The following is a 13,905-nucleotide window of genomic DNA, read 5'->3' as shown; positions in this document are numbered from 1 at the left end:
CAGACCTGGCTGACTGCTCTTCCCAGCAGATGTCTGGGAACTTCAGGTCACCCATGATGACCAGGTATCTGGGGAAGTAAAGATGTTCACAGACAGCAGTGACTCATTCCTTTCAAGTTCAGCTAGATGGATATGTTTCCTCAGATTCCATAAATGGAGAGTATAATCTAGCTCAGAGAATCTATGAACTTGACTCTGTAGTAAAGGTGGTAGTCAGTGTGCTAGAGGTGACATCTTTTTTTATTAGACCAACTAGACAGTTGTAAAAACATTTTTTTTCTTTATTTGCAAGCTTTCAGGCACACATGCACCTTTCCTCAGGCGTAGGAGAATGCAAAGATTGTAAAGTTTCTCCCATGTAGAAATGAAAATTCATATTTCACAGGAAGTAATATCTCCTGGCTGGAAAAGTTCATTTTTCATTTTATGCAAATTAGGCTCAGATAAGTTGGTACAGTCTATTTACCTCAAAGGTGTCTGGTGGCAAGCAGGATGTTGAATTATGCTTCTTTCTTGTTATGATGTTACATATTTCACAGGAGGATTGGTGATGGAAGGTTCTCCTGGGCAAGGAATTTCTCTTGTGTTAAGATTGTTCTGCAGGTATGCAAATTTGGTTGAAAACAAAAGGCTGCAGCAGGGGAGTTAACTTCCAGGTCTCAAGGTGTTAAATTTTGCTTCCTTGTAAAATTATGAAGCTTTCATTTCAAAACAGATGATTACAATATCTTCCATGTTTCAGGGACAAAGGTATTTATTTCTATGATTTGATTATTTAAGTTAACATTTTGGAAAGAAAGTGGCTCTTCTATGAATAAACGTCCTTAGAGGCCACTAATTTTGTTAGACTTAATGATGCTTAAGTAGTTTTAGGTTTTTATACTGTATTATACATTGTGATGTCATGGGGAAAGTAAAGTTTTAACATTTCAAGTATATTAAAAGATTTTATCAACTATAATTTGCTCATCCAAGAATTTAGGACCTAGATTTTTTTTTAAAGCATGTGTCTTTATAACATACAGGATTTTGTGAAAGTGTTCAAATGTGGAGGTACATAGAATAAGCATTTATTTCACAATCTGTGTTCCCATCGCTAATGAGTATCAGCTGTTGCTTAATTAAATTGAGCAGACCAGTTCAGTTTCAGATTATGGATCAGGACTGAGTAATCAGAGTATTAAAAAGTTTAAGGAAAAGGAGGATTTGAAGTAATATATACACTGCTGCACAATGTAATCAGATAAAACTGCACTTATATTAATGACAGGCAGTGTTAAGGGGGTAGACAGATGGAGGGTGGAGGCTGGGGAGGTAATGGATCAGTGATGAATCTAAATATAGATATGTCTTTCTCTCATCTGACTCTACAGCTGGTCACTGATTGTGTTTGTTTGTTTTAGAAGTCTTGTGCTGTGCTTGCCTGGGCATATTAATGCCATTAACTGCTCTATGCAATTACATTAAAAGTTTGTGGGGAAAATTATTCATGCAAAACAAAGTGTGTACATCCCAATGGGCAGAATCACCAGATCACTTGTGTACAACCATACTGCATCCAAATCAGATACATCACTTTTATTTTTTACCCTTCAGGGAACAGCCCATCTTCAGCACCCGAGCTCATGTCTTCCAGATTGACCCAAACACTAAGAAGAACTGGGTTCCCACCAGCAAGCATGCTGTTACTGTGTCCTATTTCTATGACAGCACAAGAAATGTCTATAGGATAATCAGCTTGGATGGCTCAAAGGTAAGATCTTATTAAGATAATTTATTTTAACTTGCTGACTATATTCTTGTTTATCTGACACATTTTACACACAGAAACTAACCCAGTAAGGAATGGTTGAAGCTTTAAAATGAGAACTTGTCCTTTTAAAAAATTGTATTTGTTCATTAGAAAATAATTCCAATACATTGGCTTTACTTTGAGAAATCTGTTAATGAAATGCAAAAATCACTCATTGACTACTTAGATTTTCATCTAGCGTTCACCCATTTAGAGTTTCATTTCACTCATTTAGACTTTCAGCAGTCTAAAAACTGTATTCACTATAAAATATACTATAAGCTATATGTAAGTAACAATACTCTTATCATCAGTTTTATTTTTGATGATGTACTATAAAGTTGAGGAACTAGCAGTATTGAAGGGCAGCTGTTCAGTGTCCATAATCTGTTTGTCATGAAAGCCTCCATTTTCATGTACAAAAAGAATAATTTTCTTCTGTAATGTTCTTTATGGTAAGATTTTTATCTAACCGTGGTACATGCATTAATTACAAATTAGCACTTTGTATTTATTATGAAAGATCTAAGTCTATTTAGTAGACAATATAGGGCTAGGAGTTAGGAATCTTATCTTTAGATAAGATAGGAATAAGTTTCTGAGTGTTGTTCATCTGTAAAATGGGTATATAAGACTACTTTTTATCACATATGCTGTTAGAATATATTTGTGTACAAAATGTTCCTAAATCCATAGAACATCAGTACTGTACATGCAAAATAAAATTAAATTAAAAGCTAGATATCTTTCAAAAGGCTTATCTAAAGAAGAATCATAACTTTTGCAGACCTCACCAAATTTTAAGATAGCTGATATTCAAATATGCTGCTTAGATTAATGTAGCAATATTCTCTGAAGTTTCTCTGAATTTTTCTTAAGAGAAAACACTTAAGTGCAGGTCTCTGCATTTCTTGAATAGCAATATGGTTGATGTTTTAAATAAGGAATGAAAATCATAGTTTTATAAAAGCTTTCGACATTTTAAATGCATTTTTGACACCATTCTAGGTGACTAGAATGCAGTACTGAATTTCAGCAGACTTTCTCTACTATTCATTATAAGTGCTGCTAATCTTCTCAGCTTGTATTCACATGGGAGGGAAATGATATGTGGTTCTATTCTTGGCTCAGCCACAGACTTACTGTGTGATTTGATTTGATTTTTTTAATTTTATAATCTCAATCTTGCCATCTGTAAAATAGGGCTAATGCTTCTGTACCTCATAGAACTGTTGAGAGGTACTGTTCATCAGTGTTTCCAAAGTCCTTCAAGATTTACAGATGGAAGATACCAAATCAAAAATAATTACTAAACATATGCTGTACTAGAAGTTCTTACCTCATCCTTATTTACGTTGCAAGTCTCCCCCTACCCCTTTTTTACGTACCTGGGCTATTTTTGTGTAATGTTTGAACTTAGCGGTTGAAAGAGTTTGAAGGTACTGGTATTTGCATCTGTCTATGAAAGTTTCATAATGTATTTGTGTAGTTGGAAACTCAAATGAATGCTGCAAAATGCCAATCTCCTTTTTCCTCATCAAGAATTCTGCCAATAATGTGGTATGCATTGAGATCCTGGTAGAAATACATTGTACCACACTGTAGTGAAGAGAAGACCAAATCAGGATCATGACCCCTTGTGATTTAAGTTCTGCTACAAATGCTAAAATTTTACCTGGATAATAAAGGCAATGGCAGAAGATCCTGGGATGCCTTTTAGTAATATTTATGCTTAAATTTGGGTTATGGCCCAAAAGCATCTCTAGGAATTAGGCGGTAGTCCCCATTTTATTTAGAGTGTGTGCATGCACATGCGAACAGATTTGTATATAAGTTCTGTATAGTGTTGAACAAATTACTCAAATGTCATAAAACATTCCCAGGTTCCAGTCTCTATACAGATCATATCTCTGCTACTTGGTATAGTGCTGGGTGTCAGTAACATTGCTGATATGTGAGTCTGTAGTGCTTCTCTTCCATTAGTTGGATACAAATGTTAAATTAGAGAAGCAGAAGAAGCTATGCAACATATTCCCAGAGGTGCTTTTAAGTAATACTTTGCATTTAAAAAATGAAGTTTAGCACCTTCATTTTTTTTTCCATTACCTTTTGGCTTCTCTTCATGTATCTTGCTACTTCAAGACCATAGGAAAAAGTTGTTGCAAGTGTAGTGATTTTATAATTTATATAGAAGTCTTTAATACACTATGGATTGGCTATAGAAAATGTATTTAGCTCTTGCATAATTTCTTACCCTTTTTCTTTCTTCTAGTACTTTGCTTCTGATTTTTTTGGTCCTTCCTGTTTCTGCTGGATGTCCTAATTTAAACGTCAGTTCGTGGACAACTGTATCCAAGTTTGCATCTAATCTTAAAGACGCATATCAAGGCATATTAGATAGTAAAGGTATAGACTGAAGTCTGTGTTGCCATCCTGCAAATCTCAGTTGTTCAAAGAGGCAGCAGAATCCTTCTAGGATTACATCAGATACCCGATGTCTGCAGGACATCTTCCATAGAAAAATATATGGCAGGCAGGCAGGCAGGCATGCAATCTGAAACCTATTTAGAGAAGAGGTTTAGGAATTAGCTGTTCTGTAAATGTAAATAGTCTTGATGTAGCTCTTGCCAAGTTAAAAAGGACACAAGGCTGCAACCACATCCAATGTGTGAAACTAAGCCAAAGAAGAATAAAAATTTGGGGTTTGGGGAAGGAGTGGGGAAGAGAGAGGATAGCAGAAAGAGATCAGTGTCAGAAGTCTAAGATGACCTTTGAAGTTTAGAATGAGGCTGGAATTTGTTACAATGGACAGGAAGAAAACCCACGGTGTGACCTCATAGAGAAGGATGATTTGCCCAGATGAGCACTAGGTAAGAACAGTCCAGACTGCTTTAGCAAGAGTGAGTAATCAATGCATCTAGAATTTGTCACCTGCAAAAATAAACACCTGGAGATCAGAGATTCATTTTCATTTAAAAATGAAAATAAGTTGGTGCGTTTCAGTTTTCTGGTTTGGAACATGGATGTTCAGAACATCTGCTCAAGTAGACAACAGTCTGTCAAGTAGTATCATGTATGTGCAAATGGACATGGGTACTAGTAATCCAAAACTGTCAAAACAGTCATGGCCAGTTTTACAGGATCACAGCAAAGTAGGGCTAGAAGGAATCTCACAAGATCATGCAGTCCAGCCTCCTACTCAAGGCAGAATCATCCCTGTCCGTCTAGCCTGCTCCTAAACATTTTCTGAGCTGTAGAGACTACACACACTGTATGAATAGTTGCATTTGAGATCAAGAAAACAATTTAGCTTTCCTTTGCTCCAAAGCAGTAAGTTTTAATTGTTTTAATTTTAGAGATGTGGGATACCAGAAATGGAATAAAAAACAGGTTGGAAGCAAATTCATATCAGTGACCATTTTAACGTGGATTCCATTGCTTTCAGTGGCACCAGGATTTCACTTTAGGAGCTTCTAAGCTATATATCCTTCAGGATACTAGGAACTCACTTGTGGGGAAGGTATGGCTTTTGGAGAATGCTGTAAATTGCACCCATGTAGAAGTGGCAGACTGTCAATTAAGGAGGCATACTGCAATCACTATGGATCTTTGACGTCTTTAAAAGCAAGGACAAGTGAGTTGATGAAGAAACTGACCTTTTTCAAAGGACTCAGCAAAAGGTAGTGCCTAGTAGATACTTTAAAAGAAGGCAGTCCTAGAAAATCAGCCTGGGCAAAAAAATTACCCTCATTTGGTTTCAAAAAGAATGACACACAGGAGAGTGGACTTTTTCATTAGTGTGTGCTTATTTTTCAAGGTGTCAGTCTCAGGGTTTTTTCCTTTTGTTCAAAGACATGAATTTCATTCTTTTCCAGAATGCATAGCAATATTACTTGTACTGTTCTTTCTTCTGTTAAGCTAATTTTTTGTGATTTTGACGGCCTTTTTCCCTTCCAAGAAAACAACAATATATCTCTATTTGTAATGGGACTAGTCATTCATCTGGTCCAAGTCTTCCCTGTTTGTGAGTGGTAGAGAACATGATAAAAAGTCACCCAATCTGTTCAAGTGTTCCTCCATAATGTTTGATGTTACTTGCATAATTGTTTAAAGAGAGTCAGCCACAAAAGCGCTCAACAACAAGAATTTGCCAGTTTAAATAGGTAGCACTGCTTATGGTATTCTGTTAGCTGGAGAAATTTACTCTAGCATGTTTTAAAGCCAACCTGTGATTACTGCATTACTACCAATAGAAAGCATCATTAGGCAAGACTGCTGTGATAATACTGGAAACCAAGGTTGCTACTGATGCTCTATGCCTCTCCAATTTCCTTGGGAAGAATTTTAAAGCATGTTCTCTCTGCCTCCACTCTGTATTGCTCTGTTCATGTGTCATGTCCTCCATAAAATGATCCATTAGGCAACTGTATTTTTTTTTCAAATGTTTCAAGCAAGATGTGAGCCTTCATGAGGCCATTGATAAAGATTAGCCTGAGTAGAGGTTAGATATAACTGATATGAGCCCTTTTATGCATGTAGTATATAAATAGAACTTAAAACTTTTAACTATAGCCCTCTCTAAAATCTGGATAATGCTAGTCTTAGACTGTGAGCTGCGTAGGGCAGAGACCATATTTCATGTTTGGTACAGCATCTAGTCAGTATTGGGGGTGCCAAGTATTGACACAATGCAACTAAACTTTGTACACAATAACAAGTTTTGGTTAATTACAGTAAACATATATTGTACAAGTAGTCTTTATTTTGTGACTTGTCTTCCTTTTGGTTTAGAGCAGAGGTGTCATATATGGCCTATTGGTCAGATTGAGCCTGTGGAGCTATGTTTTCCAGACCAAAAGGCTCCCTGAAGGGCTGGGAATTTGGGGCCAGAGCCCACCCCCAAAATTCTGGCTGTGGAACCCTGTTGGGGGATGCATGTTGGTGGCAGGAGGTGACAGGCTGTATTAACCCCTGTGGCCACTGCTTGCTGTGTCCAGTTCTGGTGCAGGGAGAGGCAAATTTGATACCCCAGGTTTAGTGAGTGAAACTAGGCTTGAAACTAACTCTGAATTCCCATGTGATGCCGTGTGGCAACTTCAAGCCGTTGTGGCTAAGACTTTCAGTTTCCATTAACTGTACAGCTGCTTACTGTCTTCCTGCAGAAGTTTAGCTTAGTACTTTTCTGTAGTAGTAGTTTATTTTAGCAAAAGCTGTATATTTTATATAGTAAAATTGTCAATAGAAGTACATTTACAATTGTAACATTTTATATAATGTATGCTTATTAGTAAAAGCAACTAATAAGTATATACATTTTTTTGCCAGCCTTGGCCATTTTCAAGGGGCATAGACCAAGATGCAGAAGTGTGGTTAAGCAGAAGGCCCCAAAGCTTATTTTTGAGTGACCACAGCATGAACCTTTGCAGATGTGACAGGTAGATTGGTCTGTAAAGTAAAGGAAGCCATCCGCATGTCTAACTAAACCAGTAATGAGATGCGGTTAAACAAAGTATAAGGCCTGAAAGAAGACATTATAAGGGAAGACTATACATTAAATAAGCCAAAAACACTATATTACAGCTTTTATCTTAAAATATTAGCAGTAGTGATTGATGTGACCACATATACTAGATGTTGCGTTGCTATAAAAGGGATATTTTTGTTAAGATGCTTAGATAATTTGTAATAACAAAACAGCCTTGTCGGAGAAGACCATAAACTAAGGTAAAGAAGAAACAGGCCAGTGCTGAACAGCATTCCACAATGAGGAAGGAAAGGAGATAAGAATCCCTCCCTTTTGCTTTCCCAAGAATATAAATCCCAATTAATCGGTACCTTCCAATTCCACAAGATACCTGGTTCACTCCAGTTCCAAAAGTTCAGTAGTGTAACAAAGAAATTTGAAAAACAACCAGTCAGCAATCATTTATTAGAGTTGACCATGTATTAATATTGGATATAGGCTGGAGGGAAATTAGGAGAACTCAGCAAATTTTAGAAGACTTGCTGCCAATTTTCGTGCCACCTTTCTTCTACCTCAGGTCACCCCAGTCAGTATAGGTGAGAATCTATGTTGTGCTGTCATGGATAGCCAGCTAGACTTTGGGGTAAATGTTTTGTTTTTGTGTTTATAGTGCAAGCAAATAGTTGGGCTATAGACCTATTTCTGCCTCTTATCAGTAGCCTACCCACAAGGTTACCTGCAAGGAGGGTAACAAGAGATTGAAAGGTACTGAAAATCTTAATTGATATTGCTGTTATTTTAAAACTAAGACATGATATTTGACTAAAACCCTGTGCTTTGCAGTTGCTGTGTGAGCTAACAGTCAACAGAGTGGTTCAGACACATGCCTTATTTTCTCAAGCCAGTTAAACACTTCCAAAAGAAAAACATGAAAACTACTGTGTTACTCCAAATTAAGTTTAGGGATAACAGAAAATAGCACTTTTTTTCCAAAGGTAAATTTCTGTTTGTCAAACTGACTGTCTTCAGAACTAGAAAAATGTCACTGCAAAAGTACAACGATATTTCATATTTGACACACCATGTTTTTATTAGGAGTTTCTAATCTTCTGGTTTTAAAGATCAGACCAGTTAAACAATACAGTTCTCAGGCATTTTACTTTGCCCAAATCCACATAGACAAAATAATCAGTCAAGTAAAATATTCTTTTTAGAATAAGTTTATTATAATGATTGAATTAGTGTCATATTTTTAAAAACAAAAATAATTCTAATAATTAACCAGTTGAAATGTGGAAATAAGAACAATGTAAAAAAAACAACAACCAACCAAAAAACAAACAAACTTCCAATCTATTCTTCTGCCAATGAAGGATTATTTCCTACAGTATGTTCAAGTATTTTAATGTGATACCCATCTTAATCTCATTTCAGTTTAATTTATTTAAGTATTAATAGTCTGCTGCTCACTGTTAAGTACTTTTCATTCCTTCTTATTAATTTCATGTATCCTTCTTTGAACTACACTACTCTCATCTTTACCTTCCTTTTAATGTGAATGACTGATCATGACTACCTGCTTTTAAATTTCTTGTTTAAAAGCAGCTGGTCTTTTAAACAAGTTTTTTTTTTTTTTTTGTTACCTTTCTGTCCTTCATCTTGGATAGTACTAAAAGTTCATCTCAGAGCTTTTCGGCAGACAGGTGTTGTAAGCAATATGGAAGGTGTCTTTTAACTTTTTTCTTCAGTCATATGCTGCAGGGACTTCAGGTTTTACAGGAACTCATTCATTCCACCATCAAACCAAAAAGGTGGTGTTTCTGTATTTTCTTGCTTTCAAAATTGATCTTATTTTAGGGAACCAGTAATTTTCCCTGACATACAACATCTTGGGGCTGGACTCGATGATCTTCGCAGGTCCCTTCCAGCCCTAATGTCTTTGAAATCTATGAAGTCTATTTTCATAATCTCCACGCTAGTAAAAAACGTGTCTGAAGAGGCAAACATTTTTGTGGGTGATATCTTTCATTGGACCGTCACCATAGTTAAGATAGACACGTTTTCAAATGTAATGCATGTTTCTTCATGACCTCATGTTTCCTGGACCATCATGACTACAACATCACTCAACACTTCCAAAAACATCTGAAGATATATACGGTATTTTTTTTTTCTGGGTTGGTGGGGTCCAGGAGGGTTTGGTGGGCTCAGGGGGACAAATGGCTTCTATGGGTGGGGATTGGGGAACTAGCAAAATCTGCAGGGGGGGCATTGTGGCATTGGTGGGGTCTGGGAGGGTTTGGTGTGATTGGGAGTCTTGGGGAGGTAAGGGGTAGCTAGTGGGGTCCACAGGGGGAATGTAGGGGTTCTCCACCCCCCGGACCAGGGGCTATTTTGTAGCCCCCACCCCAACCCTGCAGTATATTTTTTTTAGTGATACATACTTCTGACTTTATGTAAAAAGCACCACAAATACAAACCTTATCTTTACATTTTTAAAGTATTTGAATCCTACACAACATCAGCAGACTAACACTACAATTTAGGTGGAAATTTTGGCCTCTATTTTAGGCTTCATACCTAATTGAGGATTCTTTTTTGAGTGTGTGTTAGTATACATCCTACTCTAATCAAGCATGTGTTCCAGCTGGAAAACGTTCGGAATAATAGCGTCCATGTTCAGTGGCAGTTACCCCTCCCCCCATCAGTTCCCTTTTTACTAGTTGTGACAACAAGATGGAGTGTGGACAATGTCAACTACTTCAGTGCTTATCAACCTTTTGAAGAACTATCTTCCTCTAATTCTTCCATTTAACAGGACATTTGAAAACAAACAAAGAAAGGAAGAAAGAAAAAAATAGCCCTCCATTTTCATTGTCTGTGAGTTCCTTGCTACTGCCATCATTGTAAGTCCAGATTTGCAAGATTTAAATCATGCCTGAAGTGGGATAGCTTTATATACCTGATCATTGGGTAGATCAGCTAGCTCTTAAGCCTTGAGGAATGACATTCATAGCAAAAACTTAATCTGCCACCCTTCACCCTGTATCTCAAAATCCAGGGGCATAAGACTCCAATTAAATTTACTAAAGCAATTTTTAAAAACTTGTGATGATAAGCAGTTAGTATAGTCAGAGTTTGAACAGAGAGACTGATATATAAAAAAGACATCATCCTTGGCACTGGCACCAGCAGAAGAATATTTGCCACTAAATGCCTTGGCACTGGTAGTTTTAGTATCAACTCTAGGGTGGACTGTGCTAGAAGTTTTCTACCTCAGAGGTAGACTTGCGCTGTTGTAAGTTCCACAAGATCATTTTACGTAAAGGACTTGAAACAATACCTCAGAGACAATGTCTCAATCCACATCAGCATTGAGGACTGAGGGACAAACTGTAAGTTCCAAAGAAGATCTCAGATACTGAAATATATCCTGGTACAGAGAGATCATATTTTCCTGATCAATATCTTTTATTACTTTGGCACCAGGACTGGGATTGGTACAGGTCTATATATCATTTCGGCTATTGCTTGTTGCCATTCTCTCCCGGATCCTTCTGTTCTGTACAAATTTGGGAGCTTTGTCTGCTCGCAGTTCATCAAGAAACATGAGAGAGTTTAGACAAACTGGTGCGTGATGCTTTTTGATGTGGGAGAGGATAACTTCCTCGCTATGTGAGCTTCCACAGGACTATAGAGTAGTTAAGGAGACTGTCAGAGGGCCTAACTATTACCAAGATTGTACTGTAGGTGACTCAGATGTTTCAGATATGGCCATAAGCTATAGCAAGTACAGCTTGCTTCTTGATTTGCAGGGATCTTGTGTTTTGGAGGAACTGAAAGCAATGGAGCTTTCTTGCAATGAGAGAAATGAACTCTCCAATTCCCTGAAGGATTACAGGGCAATGCTGAGGCCACTAGGGGCTGCAGTCCAGTCCCATACATAAGCATTACATGTACTGTTCATAGCTGCTAACCAAAATACCTGCCCAGATAACATACTTCCCCCCTCAAAAAACAAAACAAAACAAAAAACAACCAACCAACCAAACAACTTCTAGAAATTGTGGTGTGCATAATAAGGAAGGAAATACAGTAACAGCAGTTTCTGCTGCTTAACTTCAGCTTTGATTTGCCTGATAGAACAATGTGTAGGCTCAGCTTCCTAGCTGCTGCTACTCAAATACTTACTACAAGGTGTGTATTTTATTCTAGGGTGTTTGTATGCAGATAAATACTAGGTTTGTGCAAGGCTTCAGTAGCTGATTTGATTCGGAGGAGATTTGGCTCAATTTTTGGGAACCAAATCTCTGAATCTGATTCAAATCAGGAGACCAAGTAAAAGCTCTGAATCGATTTGAAGCATCTGAATAAATGAATGTCACTTGTAACCAGGATAAATCTTAAACCCTTAAATACTTCTCTCTCCATTCATTTATTGAATAGGGTAATATCTCATCCAGGTATGATGGTATTGATTTGCCTCGTATTAAGTTTACAAATAATTGCAGAAGCTTTTTTTTTCTGCAGCTGTTTTGTCAGCAGTGTACCTAATGCAGGAAATTCTGTCCCCTTGTTGCTGGCTTGGTAGTTCAGATCACCATGGTGCAAAAAGAGAACCATTTGTGACCCTGTTCCTCACCAGATATTAGTCACAAATATATTGAGGATCAGTGGTGAGCTTATCTCGACTGTCTACAAATGCAGTAAGCTCAGAGACGTCAGACTCAGTTTGTACGTTTGGCAGTTATCCATGTTTTGCAACACTGTGCATATATTGATAGATGATGGCTACCATGTAATGGCTCCCATGTTTGTTCAATCATGTCCTGCACTTGCTAAAAAGCCCACTAGCATCTGATCTGTGAAGTAACTCAAGTCCAGCATGTAATGCTTGACAAAAGTGAGTGCACTGCTCCATTTACCTGCTAGTTTAGATGCCAGATTCAAGGGAGCAGGATTCCATTCTCCTATTCAGCTGATGTTACTAATGTTTATTACTCCTGTTCTACTAAGGACGTGCTACATGCCACTGCTATATTGGGATTCACAATGGGAATTCACAATTGGGATTCACTTGAAGAAAAAACATTATTTGACTTAAAGTAACTGTGGTGCTTAGAGATGCCATTATCACTGTGGATCCCTTGATCCATCTTTTTACTATTGCTTTAGAAGTCATAAGTAGATACTGGCTTCAAATTGTAAGGGAGCTAACTGAGGCTCAAGACAGCTGGGCCTTTTATACCTTGGTATGGGAGCATGAGGTATACAATGGATGTCTGGCTCCAATGCATGCTACTATTCAGTGGTTCCAAGCTCATGACCATGAAACATGCTTAGCTACAAATAGGATTCACACTAGTTGTAGTATTCTGAACCACAATTACTGCAGGGTAACTTACTGTTTTTTCTAAATTACTCTATTTACAACAGATGTTGTTTGCTGTCTGCTTGTATAAGTTACTTGTAAAGGTTCTTCTGCCTTTCACTTGGGTGTGATGAAGTGCTTATTTATCATAAACAATGTACTGTTATTGTGCTATAGAACACATTTGAAATACTCTAACACATGAAAATGTATTGGAGGGTGCATTCATATTGGTACATATTGTACAATAAAACTTGGTTCATTTAGCTGTTAGTCAAATAAAGCTTGGCATTATGTGAAGCTTTGTTTCCCACATATGTTTAAAGTCAGCTGAATAGCTTTTGTTTTGCAAGTTTTAGTATGTGTTCTGAATAAGCTCTGAGGCTAGAATATGTGAACTTGTAGCTCCATTAAACTTCATGGCAAAACCACCACCAATTTCAGGGGAGCTAGAATTTGACCTGGTAGTTATCTTATGTCCAATTCAGTGTACTATATCTAATAGGAATGTGTGTACATTTGCTGCTTTCTATATATATTGTAACTGATACATCCTGCACATACCAAAAAGCTTCCTGTACCATATTGCAATGCTTGCAACAATGTGTTTCTCTATCCTTGCATATACAACCTCCAAAAACGCTAGCCATACTTTTTTTTTTTTTAATAGGCAAAGGATATTGAAGTACTTAAAAGTACATAAACCTATAAAATTTTATTTGGACACACACATTGTGGAGCTTTCCTTTTAGTACAATTATGACCATTATCCTAGCAGTATTTTTTTAGTATCATGCTACAACCTACTTTCCATATAATCTGTATTTATTTATGTGCGTGTTTGCGTGTGCATACATGTGTATAACTGATATAACTTCTAGCATTCAGACAGGTTTTTTTTATAATTCAAAACACGTTTAAAGTCAGAATTAAAATGTTTTAATCTTTAAATCATGGCTTCCAGTTTATGGCTGTGCTATAGAATTTCTCCTGAAACTTTACTGTAACCAGGTATTCACACATGATCTTTGCATTCCCATTTATGGATGTTATGGTACTTAAAATTTAACGCTTCTTTCTTATAATTATTACATCTTTGCAGGCAATAATAAATAGCACTATCACCCCCAACATGACATTTACTAAAACATCCCAGAAGTTTGGCCAGTGGGCAGACAGCAGGGCGAATACTGTCTATGGCTTGGGATTTTCCTCTGAACATCACCTTTCAAAAGTAAGTAAGCCATAAAACCTGAGTGATAGACAAAAGTGACATAA

General features: G+C 37.1%; 1 protein-coding gene across 1 annotated transcript in view; it reads left to right on the top strand.

Moving 5' to 3' along the window:
- Positions 1 to 13,905, top strand: part of HOMER1 (homer scaffolding protein 1) — a 192,469-nt gene that overhangs the window by 64,031 nt on the left and 114,533 nt on the right. Inside the window, exons 2-3 of the mRNA XM_019517739.1 lie at positions 1,597 to 1,753; positions 13,730 to 13,861. Of these exons, the coding sequence (XP_019373284.1) occupies positions 1,597 to 1,753; positions 13,730 to 13,861 (289 nt within the window). The remainder of the gene's footprint in view (positions 1 to 1,596; positions 1,754 to 13,729; positions 13,862 to 13,905) is intronic.

Source organism: Gavialis gangeticus, unplaced genomic scaffold, assembly GCF_001723915.1.
Source record: "Gavialis gangeticus isolate Ggan-Ray unplaced genomic scaffold, GavGan_comp1, whole genome shotgun sequence".
Classification (NCBI taxonomy): Eukaryota; Metazoa; Chordata; order Crocodylia; family Gavialidae; genus Gavialis; species Gavialis gangeticus.
The sequence above is the reverse complement of the archived record's forward strand: the minus strand, read 5'-3'. Positions and strand labels throughout refer to the sequence as shown.